Source organism: Mauremys reevesii, linkage group 6, assembly GCF_016161935.1.
Source record: "Mauremys reevesii isolate NIE-2019 linkage group 6, ASM1616193v1, whole genome shotgun sequence".
Classification (NCBI taxonomy): domain Eukaryota; kingdom Metazoa; phylum Chordata; order Testudines; family Geoemydidae; genus Mauremys; species Mauremys reevesii.
In genome coordinates, this window is record NC_052628.1 from 66,441,444 (window position 1) to 66,459,776 (window position 18,333).

At 40.1% G+C, this 18,333-nt stretch overlaps 1 protein-coding gene across 9 annotated transcripts in view; it reads left to right on the top strand.

Moving 5' to 3' along the window:
- CAMK4 (calcium/calmodulin dependent protein kinase IV) overlaps positions 1–18,333 on the top strand; it is a 277,800-nt gene that overhangs the window by 148,572 nt on the left and 110,895 nt on the right. For all 9 annotated transcript variants that reach the window (XM_039543587.1, XM_039543578.1, XM_039543580.1 and 6 more), the window contains 2 exons: positions 4,812–4,874; positions 5,552–5,634. In XM_039543587.1, coding sequence (XP_039399521.1) covers positions 4,812–4,874; positions 5,552–5,634 — 146 coding nt within the window. The remainder of the gene's footprint in view (positions 1–4,811; positions 4,875–5,551; positions 5,635–18,333) is intronic.

An 18,333-nucleotide genomic window follows, 5' to 3' on the forward strand; every position in this document is an offset into this window, starting at 1 on the left:
GTTATTTGTCATATGGGGAACTGAGGCACAGAGAGACTCCATGACTTGTTTGGTGTCACACAGGAAGTCTGTGGCGGGACAGGGAATTAAACAAGTCTCAAGCTAGTGTCCAAACCACTGGATTATCCTTTCTCTCTTAATATGTTGCCATCAAGTGGATAAAATCAGGATCCCGTTCCTTAAGCTCTTTATTATACTCTAGCACAGGGCCGCCCAGAGGATTGAGGGGGCCTGGGGCAAAGCAATTTTGCGGGCCCCTTCCATAAAAAAAAAGTTGCAATACTATAGAATACTATATTCTCGTGGGGGCCCCTGTGGGACCTGGGGCAAATTGCTCCACTTGCCCCCCCTCCCCCCCCCCGGGCAGCCCTGCTCTAGCAATGCCCATTTGGTTCCAAAAGGAAAACTCAGGCATGTCTACACTACAAATTACTTTAATATAACTTACCTCAGTCATAATAATAATGATCCACACCCTTGAGTGACGTAATTTACACTAATCTAAGCACTGGCATGGACAGTGCCATATGTCAGTGGGAGAGCTTCTCCCACCAACACACCTACCACCTCTCGCACAGGCAGGAGATATTAAGCTGATGGGAGAACCTGGCTACAGCAGTGCAGCTGTTGTGTAGACATAGTCTTATTGCATACCTGTTGCCAGATATTCATAATGCATAAACGTGTCCAAAAATAGTGTACTGTTCGGTTTGATACCTACAGCATGCTGGAGAAAGTAGATTGCCACATTTAAATAGCTTTCATGGGGGAATAACTGTCTTGTGCAATATTTTGAATTCATTTGCTTGATACCTACTGGGTTAGACAGACATTTTACAGAGAGTATGAAAACAAGTCCAGAATTCATCAATCTTCTTAAACCTTTCTAGCGGGAAGGAATTGACTTTGAGAATCTATTAAGTATTTAGAGCCTGATCCTCCAAATCTTCACTCTCATAGGTAATCTTTACGCACGCGAGTAGCCTCATTGATGTCAAGGGATTGCTCATTTTAGTAATGGTTTGCAGGATTATGCCCATACTTAGTATTTACAGTCACAGTCCCCTAGTTTTTATATCAGCTCACAGGAAAATAGGCAATTGCCTTACCTGGAAGTCCTAAAAGATGTCCAGTGTACACACTTAACACACTCACTGAATGCGAAGTTACTGACTTTATAATACTAGAAATACTTGTAATTTTTATAGGACTGTGATGGCCCTTCACAACACTTTGTACTAAAAAGGCTTTGCACCACTGGGATTTAGATTCATTAATGTTATGTATTCATAGATCTTAAGATTAGAAGGGACCATCATGATGATCTAGTCTGACGTCCTGCATAACACAGGCCATAGAACCTTACCCAGTAATTTCTATATCAAGCCCATGCCTTCAGTTTGAGATATAGGATAGCTTTTTAAAAGATATCAAGTCTTGCTTTAAGGATTTCAATTATGAAGAATCCACCACAAACTTTGCTACGTTGCTCTAGTGGTTAATTGCCCCCTCTGTTAATTTTTTTTTACTTATTTATAACATTGAATCTTGTTATGCTTTCTTCTGCTAGATGAAAGAACCATCTGTTAGAAATCTCTTCCCCATGTTGGTATTTGTAGACCATGATCAAGTCACCTGGTAACCTTTCTTCCAAATAGTTGGTGCTTATTAAGGATATTTCTACACAGCAGCTGGAAGGTATGATTCCCAGCTTGGGTAGATATACACAAGATTGTTCTGCTTGAGTTAGTTCACTGAAAATATGTATGTGGCCAGGGTGGCATGGGTAGTGGCTCAGGCGACCCCCATCTGAGGTCCTAGATATGTACTTCGGTGGCTAGCCCATGCTGTCCCCCACCCCCGCTGGCCACACTGCTATTTTTAGAGGGCTAGCTTGAGCAGAGCCAGTGTGTGCATGTCTGCCTGGGGAATTATACCTCCCAGCTGGTATGCAGACATACTCTTAGACAACTAGCTTTGTTCTCCAGACTGCAAATCATTCTTTTAGCTTGTTTCTGAGCACGTTCTTTTTGCAAAGTGGACACCAGAGCTGGACATGATATTCCATCAATGGCCTCACTAATGCAGAGGTAATACTACCTCCTTACTTCTACTTCATATTCCCTTGCTTATATATCCAAGGATTGCATTCACCCTCTTAGCTACAAGATTGCTGATTGTCTCCAATGACCCCAAAGTCCTTTTCAGAGTCACTGCTTTTCAGAATATAGGTTCTCATTTTATAAGTGTGTCCCACATATGTTATTGTTAGGTGTATGACCTTGCGTTTGGCTGTGTTAGCAGGCATGCTGTTCAAATGAGTCCATCTAATCAAGCGATCCCAGTCGGTCTGTATAACTGACTGATCCCCTTAATATTTACCACTCCACCAATTTTTTTTGTAATTTTGCAAATTTTACCAGCACTGGTTTTATATATTTCTCTAAATCATTGATAAAGATATTGAATAATAATCAGCTGAGATCAGTTCCCTGCAGCACATCGGTAAAAACACCTCCTTTCAATGGCAATTCACCACTTACAATTACTTTTTTAAATCTGTTGGTTAATGCTAACAAAACTATTTATTGTTCAGGTAATGCTGCTTCTTGAGCAACAAGAAGCTCCCCTCATTGTGGGGATGCGTATACAGCCTGAGAGGGCATGCCACTTGTGAGAAAGAATGTAGACGCCCATAATGCAATAGTGATGAAAACTGCCACATGTATAACCCAGTATCTCTAGTCTTTGCTATGGCATAAGCCTGCATGGCCTGTGCCGGGATGATAAGCTCCCTACATTTTTTTAAGGGGGGGGCACAATCAGAACATGAGTACGAAGATGTTGCTTCCAATGCAGTGTGGGTCTTTGGGAGGACTTATACTTTAAGGTCAGTTTGATTGACACGTTCTGTGAGTAGTCTCAGTTGATTACCTTTACTGACATTTATCTGGCTTGCTACTATGAAGCAGCTTTCCAGCGAAGTCCACACAGCGTTTTCACTCGACTATTTCTGTGCCTTTTCATTTTTGCCTCTTCGGGCTGGTTGGACAAGGGAACCCCTTCACAGTGTCTCTTCAAGGTTGCTCTTCTTTTTTGGTCTCCTGTCAGAGCAAACTAAAATGAGCAGTTTCAAGGAAGGACTATAGGTCTAATTCTGTACTTGCATACACCACCTTTGCCCCAGTGTAACACCATAGACTCCAGCTGATTTACACCTATGTAAGTGAGAGGAGAATTGAGCTTTATACCTCTGTTGTAATTTTGAAAATGAAAAATATTTGAAGCTTCTTGTCACTGGAAAAACAACTGTTGTATTTGTTCCCCGTAGGAGGAAAATGTTTCCCTACATTCGAGGTAAAAATTTACGAAGCTTGTGTTTAAGCAGAGTGCTGCCTCTTTCCAAATGGTATCCTGCTTCTATAACATGAAGGCTTTTTAAAACATTTGTTTCTTACTTTCTAGCCACAATCATGATAAGTACTCAAGAATATGCCTCCGCAGCACAGGCACAAATCTTGAGTATAAAGTTCCACTTGTTCGTCAGGCAATTTTCTACCTTACAGGGTGAATTCCCTTGGATAACATTGAGTTCTTGTGTGGAACAAAACAAACAAACAAAAACCACTCCCTCTCTGCAGGATAGCTAATGCAACAGGACAATGCATTTAAAAAAAATAGTTATGTCACAAATATTTCTACAAACTGTGCTAGGAAATGGAAAAGCTGTCATTTCTGAAGGCCTGTACAAGAAGAGTGAAATGCATATGAGGGTGGAATCCTTCATATTTCTCATTCTCTTTTATTATAACAGGGTTACCTTGATCCATGTTGTCTCTTAGTTTTATGAAAGTATCTGTTACTAGGACAGTTACTCCGTCAACTTACTGATTACTTTAGCTAAATAAATAAAATAAACCTCATGTTTTCAAACTTAACAGGTTTTTTTTTCTTGTGCACGTCAGTACCTGAGTATGATGGGGTATACAGACCCTCTCCAAACCTGGAAGGGGTTAACCCTCTTCCTAGGGCTAATAGGAGCACAGTTGTCATCCTGAGTGAATGACCCTGCGGTACAGTAGGGCTGGACCAGCTGTGGGGAATTTGCCCTCAGTTTTCCCATAAGTGAGATGTGCTGCAGGGGAGATGGAAACTGAATCTGGAGCAAGATCTTGGAAGAGTGTGGTTGTTGAGCAGCAAATGGGAGGAGGGTCCTTCTCAGAATTTAATTGAAATGAGGTGCACCTGTATACCTTTGCTTTAGAAGTGTCTCTGAAGCAAGTCAAACCTTACACCTTGATTTGGGCTCCGGCTGAGGGATGTTTGACCCGTACAGGGAAATAACTTCCTTTACATTCACCTTTTAATTTTATAGCAAAATATACCACAAAAGTATAAACTCCACCTAAGCGTGAAGAATCCTTTCCTTCCCGACTAACCTGACACACACTGTTAAACACATCATTTTGGGCCACATTCATCCCCTGGTGTAATGGAGATGCACAGGGACAGAATAGCAAATACAATCTCTAGCCTCTTTTTCAGGCTTGTCTTTCATATGTTTGCTGTCTTGCATGGGCTTGCAACAATGTGAATGTTCTAGAGAGAGAACTTACATTATTCCAGAGCATGGGCAAACTCTCATTCTCTTCCATACAGAGGGATAATTACCTGTTAGACTGCAGTGCAAGAGACACAAATCATTCTAAGAAATCGAGCAATCTGCTCATGGACATTTTCCTGTAATGCCATCAGATGTTTCTCAGATGAGTATTCCAGTCACATTTCACATCTTTTTTTCTTTTAACCAGGTAGACAAGAAAATTGTCCGAACTGAAATAGGTGTTCTCCTTCGCCTCTCGCATCCAAACATTGTAAGTGGGTATTTTTACAGTATTTCACTGTGTTTCCTTTCATTAACAATGTATTCAGTTTCTGAGACTGCAGTATTGATCTTTATAGCTCACATTGTATGCTAATATATGCGGCTTTGATTAAAGATCTGGGTTTTTATCCAAGATCATTGGGTCAGAGTTACATTTTAAAGTAAATTATCGAAGTTTCTGACAAGTAGCGAGACAGAATTTACAAAAACAAGCCTTTTGCTTAAAGGGGAACCTGGCAGAAAAGGGATAAATAGAACCAGCTTGTGGTGTCATGGTTGTTAGTCCCTGGAGGGAGGGAAAGCCTTGCGTTTGTCTTCAGGGAATTCCTCTGTAAGACTCATGAAGAGGTGCTGATGGGCCTTAAAGCAGTCTCTAATCTTCCTGCATTTGAGAGAGGGTTGCTGAGTTATGAGAGGTGAGTGTGTAGGGATGAAAGAAAGAGAGATCCCAGAAGAGATAAAAAGAAGCAAAAAAGAAATAATTAAGCGCCATAAACAATACTTACAATAAATTGCTTAACTGATCTGAGTGTGAACCGTGTAATCACTGTTAGTACCATCTTCCACTTCACTACAGTCCCCTAGATGTAGTCTATTGTACAGGGCATGGACTCAGTTGAAGAGAGAAATCAGAAAATAATTGGTCTGTTTGGTATCTTTTTCCAGATAAAACTGAAGGAGATATTTGAAACCCCCACAGAAATCAGTCTTGTTCTGGAGTTGGTCACAGGAGGGGAGCTATTTGACAGGTGGGTGATCTATACACACCGCATCCCACAGCATGCACAAGGAATTTTGTGGTGTTCACCTTACAACGTATTTCTCAACAAGGGTATGATCCTTCAGAATTTGCCCCCCTCTTCCCGAGTAATCCTTACCTCAGTAGTCATTGAAGTAGTTCCATCTGAGTGAAGACTACTTACATGAGTAAAAGTCTGCAGGATCTGGCTCCAAATGGGCATCTGGAAAAGGTTTCTCATTGGAGATTTTTTAAAAATGAAATGCCAATTAAGTAAAAAATGGAGGAAACAGTCAATACATTCTAAATAGCATGTCATGTTGCAGGAGGGGGCTCACCAGGCAAACATCAAAGCCGGGGTCATCCTGTAACCTATTATTTTTGGTATTGTTTAATGCTGGGGTTTCTTAAGAGAGCTATTTATTCTTGTTTTAGAGCAAAACACACACAAAGCCTTCGTTGCTCATTTGTTGAATAAATCAACAGTACTGCTGAACTAATCTACTGATGAACAATGCTTTCCAAATCGTGCAGGATCAGGATATTTAATCTTCTCTCCACTAAGCTTAACTGTTTAATATTTAAATGGAATACAATATAAATATGCATTAAAGAAATGGAGTGTGAAAAGCACTTTGATTTGGGGAAACACAAACTTGTCCTTTTTCTATGGATAATAGTTTCTGCATAATAATCAAAGCAATAAGCTCATCATGAGCAGTTTCTGAATGCAGAAGAAGCAAACACTTCTCTCACTCCTTCAATTCAGAAAGAAGAAAAGTGGGCATGCATGTGCATACAGATGCCATATCCAGTCACAGCAATGAGGCAAATCATAGTGTCAGTTAAACCATTAGAATCCAGTAAGCTAGCATGCAAGGAGACTGAACCATCATATTTATCCATAGACTTGTATGGCAGGTGTTTGTAGAGTATCATGGAAAAGGAAATATGGACATGCCAAAGAAATGGTTAGTTGGTCTGTAAACAACAATAATTTGTGAGGTTGGGGGTGCTGCTACTATCTCAACTTATGGTAGCTGAATGCAGCCCAACTTTGAAGACTATCTGGGACTTGCTTTCACTTTGGAAGCTGGGATTTCATGCTCTAACATAAGGAAGTTTTCACATGAGAGCAGCCTTTTCCTTAGGCTGTAATTTTTTTCACAGGATTGGGTCCTCCATGAAATTTTACACTTGAAGTAACAAGTCAGCTGCTACAAACTGCCCAGCTTCATCTACAACATTGCTAATTGAAGCAAAGAGGTTTTGCCAGTGCTTAGAATCATGGTGCACCCTTCTGATACTGGTGATGAGCACCTCTGGAAATATTTGCAGTAAATTTTCATTCTACATGTGATTTGAAAAATCATCAAAAGTTATTTTGCATCAATTATTTTTAACAAAAGGCAGTGGCTTCCTCTCAAGCAGAATCATGAAAATAATTTAACACAGCTGTGCAGCCAACATCTTTTGCACTAGATTCATAGATTCCAAGGCCGGAATGGACTATTGTGATCAGCTAGCTTGACCTCCTGTATAACACAGGCCATAGAACTTACTAAAATAATTCCCTAGAGCAGCTCTATGGCGTACACTTTTTGTTCTTAGATCTCTACATTTACATTTAGCCATATTAAAACACATTATTTGCACCCAGCTTTCCTAGAGATCCAGATCGATCTGTATCAGTGACCTGTCCTCTTCATTATTTACCACTTCCCCAATATTTATGTCATCTGCAAAGTTTATCAGTGATTATTTTGTTTTCTTCCAGGTCACTAACAAAAATGTTAAATAGCATAGGGACAAGAACTGCAGGATATCACTGGAAACGTACCCATTTGATGATAATTCCCTGTTTACAATTACATTTTGAGACCTATCAGTTAGCCAACTTTTTAATGCATCTAATGTGTGCTTTGCTAATTTTATATCATACAAGTTTTTTTAAACAAAATATCATGCAGTATCAAGTCAATTGCCTTACAGAAGTCTATTACATCAACACTATTACCTTTATCAACCAACCTTGTATTTCATAAAAAAAAGATAACAGGTCAGTTTAACAAGCTCTGTTTTACATAAACCCATGTTCATTTGCATTGTTTATTTTACCCTCTTTTAGTTCTTTATTGGGAGAGGCCCATATCAGTTGCACCATTAGCATGTTCAGGATAGATGTTGGGCTGATGGGCCTATAATTACCTGGGTCTTCCCATTTACCCGTTTTAAATATTGGCACAACATTAGCTTCCAGACTTCTGGAACTTCCCCAGAGAACCATGAGCATTAACACTCCAGTGAAGTCCTCAGTGAGCTCTTTTAAAACTCTCAGATGTGAGTGATTTGGATCTGCTGAATTTAGAAGCTGCTGTTTTCTGAGATACTAGTGGTATAGACAGAGTGTTAACATATATGACATGACTACATCATCCGTTTTTTCCCAAATACAGAATAGAAAAATTTATTGAACAGTTCTGCCTTTTCTGCATTATTATTGATAATGCTAACATAGCCATCTAGTAATGGACCAATACCATTAGGATTCGTTTTGTTCCTAATATACTTTAAAAGCTGCTCCCTATTGTCTTTAATTCTCTTGGCCATAGATTTCTCCTTGTGTCCCTTTGCTTCCCTTATCAGTTTTGTACAACTACAGTTTTCTGGTTTATATTCATTAGTATCAATTTCCCCTTTCTTCCATTTGTTACGTTGGTTGTATTTTTCCTCTTCCCCTGTAAACCAGGTGTTGTTTTTTTCTTAACAAATATGGCCTTCCTCCTTAATTGGGGGATTGTGGCTTTTTGTGCCTCGAGTAAGTGTTCTTAAACAATTCCCAATTATCATTCACATTTTTTCGGTTTAAATTCTTCCTCTCAGGAATCTAATATACATTATCTGTTCCTTCTCCCTTCAGTCTGTGTGACAAGACAGGATTAACAGTAATACTGTGGTGCTGAAGTAAGGTAGCTGCCGTACAAGTTGTAGTCATGTGGGAAGTTTGTCTCAAAGTAGGAGTCTGTCTTCTCAGTCCCCATTTCTTCATCCACTTTCCCTTTTTCTTCACCCATTTCTTAATCCACTTCTCTTGCCTCCTTATTCCCTTGCATTTTCACTCACCAGCTCTTGCCTCCACCTGGCTTCTCTCCAGTCCCTGCATGCCACCTTTTCTTTTCTCCCCTACTGTTTCTTTAGCCTCACATCTTTCTCCTACATAGTGTATTTTTCTTAAATGAAGGAAATGTGCTTACCTACCTTTAGGAGGTCTTCAGCATTCTGCCTTATGCATGTATATGGCTCCCATTACCATAGTATCTGAGCAACTCACCATAATGTATTTATCCTCACAACACTCTTTTGTGGTAGTGAGGTACTTTTATCTCCATTAACAGTTGGAGAACAAAGGCACAGAGAGACCAAGTTTACACAAAACATCTGTAGTTGAACAAGGACTTGAACCAGGTCTCCTGAGCCAAAGGCAAATGTCCTAATCACTGAACCAGCCTACCTCCCCCCAATGCACTGGTTGTGCATACTTTAAGAGTGCGTCATCAACTGAACTGTAATTATGGATTTAGCCAGGGGTTTGTATTAGAACAAACTTCATTTTTATCCACTTCAGTTTTAGAGTTTGGGCAGCAATAATTATAAAACCACAATTATGATTCCAGGTCTAAGGTTGAATTGAAAAATGCAATTAAATAGGAGAATTGAAAACTAAAATATTTCCTTCCCAAACTCCTCCTGCTTACTGAATTGGCAGGACTGAAGTTTTTGTAATGTTTTAAGTGATAAAGTTACTTGTTTTGAACATGCTCACTGTAAGAGACTTGTTTTTGAAATGTTGGACTAGTTGGATAACATTTCTTCAAGTACCTTTATTAAATATTGACAAACCTTAAAAAGTTAAAACTTTCCACATTTATTCATCTTAATAATGTTTCCAGAATAAGCGATGGTGAGAAAATTAACTTCTACACAATAAAGGAATTATCCCTGTGCCTCTTCCAAGGCATCTGCTGCCTAATTGGAGCTATCCACGTACAGCTATTTACATGTCAGGTGTCTCTTTACTATACTTATGGGACTTATCTGCAATACCTGCTTTCCCACCATCTTTCCCATTACCATAATATTTGACCTACACACGAACAGTTTCTTTTCTCATCTGCTTTTACCTCTTCATAATGCCCAGAATACACACACGAATGTGGTTGCACATTTGTTCTCTTGTAGCCATAATGCTGCATCTAAACACTCACAGCTGGTGTCAGATTAGTTCTCCAGTATCACCACACTGGGACTACTCATGCACTGTTGGTTTCAGACCACTCTGATATGAAAAGATCTGTGTAGTAATAAAATATACATAGCCTTGAGAAGTCCTTCTCTATCATACATAATACACCAATAAATGCACTCACAGATAAGTATAAGAAATCAAAATGTGCTTTCATTATTATAATTCTTCAGTTATATTTTCAAAAACGAGAAATTCAAACACTGAAAGATCAGTCTTAATTCTCTGACTCAGCTGAATTCTATTATAAAAAAAAATCAGAAAACCTTCCTGAATTTTATTTCTCAAACTTTAAAAATCACCTTCGCTTTCATTCGTAATATTTAAATAAATTACTTCACATACAACTTATGTTGCCAAAACATAGCAACTTGAACTGTAACCATGTCTGATAAGTTGGTATGGCTTATGTGTTGTGCATTTGTCATCGAAACACACACTTGTGTTGACATTGCTGATAACTTTTGCCATTCTGATAACTGAACAGATAATGCTGTGCTTTTGGGGTATGGCGAGTTTAACTTAACACTGTCCAGAAGTCTCAGGCGTGTGAGACCAAATGCTGGATCAGATCCTTTCCTGCATTCTGAATGCATTGTGCTGCTCTGGCTCCAGTTCTGTGTAGCAGCTTTAAAGCCAATGTAACTGGTCACTGGAGGATTCCCTCATGTGTGGCAGCTTCTTTACCAAACCCTGCCCATTCACCAGTGCAGAGAACATGACTGAGGCTTCCCTTCATCACACCCTTCCATAGCTGCCAAAAGAGCTTCCTTGCCAGACAATGTAAATTTGAGCAGTACTAAGGTTTCTCTAATCAAGACCGGCATCTGGCCTAGTGGGCCACCGGATTTGGGAAGGAGAGCACAAAGCATACTTTTGTACCCCTTCCTGATCCCACAGCTGCAGTGAGTGATGCTTAGCCACAGCTTAGGAGCTGGTCATTTATATTTCTCCTGAAGATTTTGGCTGGGGAGAGGAGAGATTAAATCAGTTCTTGAAAGTAATTTCTCTTTTGGATGACTTCACGCTGAGCAAAAATGTAGTGGTAATTCCTGTAAATAGGCTCTGGGTTATTTTAAAATGTAGATAATCAGAAGATAGAGTCTGGCAGCTTTTCTCATCCACTTATTGTAACAGGAGAAATCTGAGTTAATCCTGATAGCTCTACTCTTAAAGTGCCTTCAGAGTGCTTGGGCAATGTCTTGAATTTTAGTTCAAATATGCAGAGTCAAACTTTTTTATCTGAATCAAAAGCCACAGCAGGAAAAGAGTTTAGGCCCTATTACTTCAAAGGAAAGCAAATTTCTTTTTGATTCTTTCAGTGCATCGAAGAGCTCCTGATGGAACCATATTGTCCTCTTACTATTCTTCTTGTCTTTCCTTCACATCAGAATAGTGGACAGTTGTGTATTTAATGTGGTCTCCTTGAGAAATTGCCAGTTCTTCTGAACTACTCTATCCCTTCCCATAATTCTCTGTTTGTTAAAGTCTACTTTTTTTTATAAGTCCATTGTCCTTATTCTGCTGCTCACACTCCTTCCTTTCCTTAGAATCATGAAATCTGTCATTTCATGATTACTTTCTCCCAAGGTGCCTTTTACCTTCAGATTTGCAATTCTTCCCCGTTAATCAGAATCAGGTCTAAAATGGCTGTCCCACTGGTTATTTACTCCACTTTCTGAAACAAGAAGTTGGGCTCAAACATTCCAAGAACTTATTAGACAGTTTGTGTTTTGCTTGTTACTTTCCAACAGATGTCTGGGTAGTTAAAGTCCCCAGTTACTTCCTGTTCTTGTGCTTTGGATATTTCTATTATTTGTTCTAGAAATACCTCATCCACCTCTTCTTCCTGATTTGGTGGTCTATAGTAGAACCCCTACCATGATGTCACCCCAATTTTTCCCCTTATCTTTATCCAGAGACTTTCAACCTTCTTCTGGGCCTCAAAACTAGTGTCTGTATTCTTGATATATCATCCAGCATCAGCCTTTGTCTCCTCCTTTTCGTGGAGGTGTGCATGAGCCATCCTGCCTTGGGAATACATGGCTACTCTTCCTCACTTTTTACTCTGTATGTCCTCCCTGAACAGGCTATACCCCTCTGTACAAATATTCCAGTCATGAGATTTATCCTGTTCAGTCTCTGTGATACCAGTTAAGTCATAATTTAGCTTATGTACTAGTACATCCAGTTCTTTCTGTTTATTCCCCATACTCCATTCCCCCACTAATTTCCACTTTTGTTGCTCCTATGATCCTGCTGTAATTTTCCATGTCCTTCCTGAATGTCTAGCCCTCTGTTAAGGTCACCTGTTTTATGCTCACCTGTGAACTTTTGTCACCTACCTCTTTGAACCTACTTTAAAACCCTCCTCACTAGGTTGGCAGGTCCATGTCCCCAAGATGTATTTCCCCCTTCTTGGTCAGGTGGATCCATCTCTTCCCCAGCAGAACTCCTTCATGGACACTCCACCCCATGCTTGAAGAAGGCAACATACCTCCTGGGAAGAGAGTCACTGACCACTGCCACGCTTTTTCTCCTTCTCCTTCTCCTCTTGGGGGTGGTGTACATGAGCCTCCCAGCCTTGGGGACCATTGCAGTCTGCTCCTCACCTCCTGTTGCCAGTACTGCATACTGGTTCTTGACTGCAATGGATGGGGAACATGGATAGATGGGTGAAGCATAGTCTGCTGCCTAAGGAGGCCAGCAGCCAGTCTCTCTTCCCCGTAGAGCAGCTGGTTCTTCTTCCTCTTCTGGTGCTGCTGTAGTCTTCTCTAGTCAGCTAGCATCCTCCATCCTGAACATCTCCATGTGCATCCTGTCAGTGAATTCCTCGTGCTCCCGAGTGCTAGTCAGGCAAACTCCTTCCTGCAGTTGTCTTGCATGCTTCCTGAGGGACTCCACCGACAAACACCTCTAACACTGGATGGCTCCTTCTGCCTGGCTTTTGCTGATGGGCACATGCAGGCCACATTCGCAGCAAGTCAAGAGCAGGACCTGGCTTGAAGCTTCCAGGGTCAGGATGCTGTCTGCCTGGGGCCTCCACAGGTGCAGGCAGAAGAGCAGTAGTGGTGAGGTGTTGTTTTCCTCCTTTTGTGAAGTATCTGCAAGTTGATGTAAAACTACCTCCCTGCCTTCCTTTATTAGCAAACACAGCTGGCTCACTACCTTAGTCTCCTTCATCTCACCAGCCGTGTTTCACATGACGTCTTCAATCATTTTTCTATTTCATTTCTGCCCCTTTCATAATAATGACATTGCCCCTTATGTCTGGTCAATGAGCTTTTCCTTTTCTCTGTCTTTTACCCCTCTTTACCCTCTCTTTCTTGACGTAAGCATAGTATGGTTGTTGATACTGTTAACTACACCGCTACCTCGATATAACGCCACCCTATATAACACAAATTTGGATATAACGTGGTAAAGTAGTGCTCCTGGAGAGGGGAGGGGGCTGCGCACTCCAGTGGATCAAAGCAAGTTCAGTACCGCGTTATAGGTGAAACTGCGTTATAAGACTTTTTGGCTCCCAAGGACAGCGTTATATCGAGGTAGAGGTGTACCATGAACTTTCATTGACATGCTTCTCAGTCACCTGGTACAGTTCATTAGAATCATAGCACCCTGTTTTTCTGGCTTTGCTCTTGCCTATTAAACTGTCTCTCTATTATGATAGACAATAGTAGATTTTAATTTGCTGCTATACCTGCCTGCTGTAGTGTTGTTCTTGACCCCTCCACTGTCTCTGACTTTTCCCAGGCTCACCTTTTTTCTGAAATAAATCTCAGATTATCTTTTCTAGTCAGATGTTATTCGTATTTATTTCCTTCTAACTGTATCACTCTCATCTCACTATTCTCCATACCTTAATTTCAACAATTCCTGGCAGTACTACTAATTTCTTTTTATCCAAATACCAAAACTGTATGTTCTGAAAATTGGTACAAATAGTTCTTGTTACCCCATTTCCTGCCTCAACTCAGATCTACTTTGTCCTACTCAAATCCCTCCCCCTCACATTCCCTTTATTCTGAGAAACCAAGACATCTTGACCACTAATTCTTTTGCTGCTGCTTTCACCCACAGCTGTAAAACTGCCCAATGTCTTCTCCAAAATATTGTCTACACTTGACACAATCTAGATCACTCACATGGTAAAACATCTGGAGTAATGTAGATTTGAGCTAATATCACATGTTTTTGTGGAGCTTCCAGAAAACCAAATATGGGTGATGTGGTTCTGGAGAGCTCCCCTTTTGCAGAGATGGCTAACAGAGTGGAAATGTGGTGTGGGAAATGTGGTTTGGGGCCTTCTGAAGCCTATAGGCCCACCTCTTTGTCCCTGGTTCATGGGAATTAGCAATGGAAAGGCCCATTGGTTCCTCTTCACCTGTATCGCTTTCCGTTAACCACTGATGTGTGGATCACTTAGCATATCACTGATTTACTAACAGATTCCCCTGTCTGAGCTATGCTTTGTACAGGAAGTGGAGGAGGAATCAGGGCTCCCTTATTCTGTGGGGCAGCTGTGCCTCACCCAGCATGAGTTAGAGCAGCCCTACAGCTGCCCTAATTTTCAACAGCAGGATATGGTCCCTAAAGAACCATAGGCCAGCTGAGGATCAGCACAACAGAGCTCTGACCTGGCATGCTCCAGACACTTCTGTATACTAGGTGTTGGGAAGGCAGCTGGTACGCAAGCTGGCTTTACTCAGTTGAAAGCTCTCCACTGCCTGCTTGTAATTGTGAGTCTGGCTCTTAATGTTTTGAACAGCTCATTGGGTATCTCTTAACTTCGGTGACTGTAGTGATGAGACCCTAGACTAATGACAAAGTAGGGAAGTGTGCATGTATAGATTTGCCAATGCAATTTGGTACTTAGTTGCTCTCAAGCGTTTTGTAATGATGTGTTTTAACACTTTAATTGTACATGGTCAATACCTTGTTATCTCTGTCACTGGGTTAAAGTAAATTTTATTGTTTGAACTATTTTTTTTCAGAGTAACAGAGTCTAAATTCAAATAACTCCCTGTAAATGACTGTAGAAAGCAATTGTTTACAATACAATTAGGACACAGTTTCCTCCTGATGCACTTAGAAATAGCTGCAACATTAGGTATCAAAACACATACAGCATTACAAATGAAGAAGCACCTCATCTAAGCAACGCTCCTGGCACCACTGTAATACTGGTTGGCATAAAAAGGAATGCATCTTTGCGCTCCACTGAGAGATGAGATTCTGAGTGTTTCACTGGCTGCTTGCCACTTTCAAAATGTCAACTGATAAAATATTAAAGTCTCACTGTTTCTTTGCCCTGTTGAAAGAGGTTGTTCAGCACTTCATTCAAAAGGTCCTTCCACCTCACCCTGGCCGTCTGTCCCTGTGAATTCACAGGAGTCATTAGCATGGGCAATTATAGTCAGGACAAAGGTCTATATTGCTAGTAGCTCTCTGGGGAGCGGAACCTCCTTCAAAGTAGATGAAAGTCAATGTGTTACACACAAGGTCTATGAAACACTTCAGTTTGTTAGATAATAGTGTGAAGACTGTGACTCCTGGTGATCTCAACCTCACATATAAACATCTATCTCTTATCTACCTAGGCGCATGGCCACATTGTTGCAATATGGGCCTGATCCAGTTCCCATGGAAATCAATGGAGAGACACACCCATTGACTTCAATGGGAATGGGATCAGGCCTTCTGTGATTGCTTCACAATCAAGAATGAATTTATCTTAACAATACCCCTGTAAGGCAGGGAGAAGTACTATCATTGTACAGGTGGGGAGTTGAGGCACCTGCCCAGGACCGCACAGGAGGTGTGTGACAGAACTGGTAAGTGAATACAGATTTCCTGAGTCCCAATTCAGTGCCTTAAGCACAAGACCATCCTCCATCCCTGTACTTAAAAAATATGGTTATAAAAATTGTGATCCATTTCGTCTGTCACTGTTTTTCTCCTGGGAAATGTTGTAAGGTAAGAATCTTTGTTATGACTGGATGACAAAAGGAAACTGAAAGTTTTTCATTTGTTTGTTCTTAAACAAAATAGTTACAACCCCAAATCAGCAAAATAGGACATGGTTATACTCAGAGAAAAGTAGGTATGTTTTACATCCAAATAGCTGAATATCAGTTCCTCCTTTAGATTCCATATTTACCAGTTCTGACCTCCGCTCAGGGCTCTGTGTTTCTCCTACAACGTGTGAGCTCCCTAACAGCTAGCACAGGAAAGGTAACACATCTGACTGCATTGTGATAGTGTTAGGGCTGTCAACAGTAATTGAAGGAGAAGCAGAGATCGCTGAATCTGAAAACAGTGACATGGCTGATTTTAAATGTTGTATGGTTGTGCGTCGAGCATGAAGTGTATAGGCACCGTATGTTCTAGCTTCTCAGCAAGTTTATTTCTGTTGTTGTTGGGAGATTGATGTGGCAGACTCAGATCTGAGCTAATTTGTTTATTTACACTGTGTATATGCTCTTATCTATACTATGCACATAAGTCCTCTTAAATCAAGATGGACACAGATGCACACAGGCAACTCTGAAAATCCTTGTTCAGTCACCCTGAGCCACTACAGGAATAGCTGCCTTTATTACAGCCACTGAACCTTCCTGTCCTGGCTGCCTTATCACCCTCTAGCCAGGAACCAGAAAAGCTGCAGCAAACTCACCTTCAGCCAATTCATAACACTGCCCTCCACTGATCTATTAATCTATTGCCTCTTCTGTAAATCTAAAACTAAATAAGCCTATGTGCACCTCTGTCTATTTTAGACTGTGTGTGTGTATACACACCCACAAAAATACCCCAGCTTACATTAAACAAATATTATTTAAGTTGCAAAGTCAAGCACTTAAAAATTAAGAAATACCAGATTTACTGTCCTCCATGCAACCTTAATTCTGCCCTTTGTGTGTCCATCCTGTGCCCTAGATTCTGTTGAAAGGGTCCTGGTGGAGTAGTTTGTAGGGCCATAGCATGGGGAAAATTAACCCCAGAGTCTGTTTAAAAAAAAAAAAGTAGTCATTCAGTTAAAGGCTTTATAATGCATACACAGCAGAGAGCGGAATTTACGTTGATGGAGATCATTATAGTGATGGGAAAATGTTAGTTGAAATTAGAGCTGGTTCAAAATTTAAACAAGAATATTTAATTAAACAAATTATCTATTTTTCTTCCTGTTTTTATGATGAAACCTCCAAGTGGAAAATTACTGATTTGAGGGTTGAGATTTGTTTTATTTTCCTCCCTCCAGCCTCAGATCTATTTTTCCTTTTCCTCCTATTTTCAGGGGCAAATGCAAATAGGAAAAAAAAAAGAGGGGACAGAGGAAGAAAGGGAGAGAAGGGGGAACAAAATTTATGAAACCAAAATTTTCTACAACTTTTTCATGAAAAAAATTCAAATAAAAATGGTTATTGAAAATTTTAAAATTGTTGACACCTCTTACAAAATGTTTTTCTACTATTCTTTATAGAAGTTTTATTGAAACCACAAGAACAATGATAAAAACACTGAAAGCACAAAACCTCTCCACTTATTGCCCATTAAATTGCACAAAAGTGACAAAATAACTAATATAATAATGCTTATCAATTTGCAATAATAGTGCCATATATCATTATGGATAGAGATAAGTAAATAGATACAGAAATATTTGTTAGATAAATTGGTACTGCAAATTTATATGTAATTTGGAAGCATAGCTCTTAGAATCTAGTTTCCATACACAGAAATGGCTGCTTATAATTAGGCTCCAGAATTGTTGTTTAGGGTACTAAATAATTCACCTGACTTTTCCAAAGTCCCGAGCAACCAACTATACCCAGTTATTTCCAAGGGAGATGCTGGGTGCTCACTTTTGAAAATCAGGCCATTTTTGTATAAATATCTAAATTTATACAAAATTTATACAAAATTAGGATTTAGGAGCCTAACTTTGGGCAGCCATTTTTAATGTACTTTTCATAAATTAGATGGACATACAATGTAGTTGTAAAGTCTGAATTAATATAGAAGCTAATTGCTACGCTTCATTAAGATACAGAGATGCTCTTAAAATCAGGGCAATCAGCATACTGAATGAGACTCAAGGTAATTATATTCATTGAGGGGGAGGGATATCTCAGTGGTCTGAGCATTGGCCTGCTAAATCCAGGGTTGTGAGTTCAGTCCTTGAGGGGGACATTTAGCGATCTGGGGCAAAAAATCTGTCTGAGGATTGGTCCTGCTTTGTGCAGGGGGTTGGACTAGATGATCTCCTGAGGTCCCTTCCAATTCCGATATTCTATGATTACATTTCAACCCTGGTAATATAAAGAATCTATGCATTAACTTGATTTACTTCACTTACAAAGGAGCTTGGCTTTGTAACTAACTAAACATATCAAGGCAGCA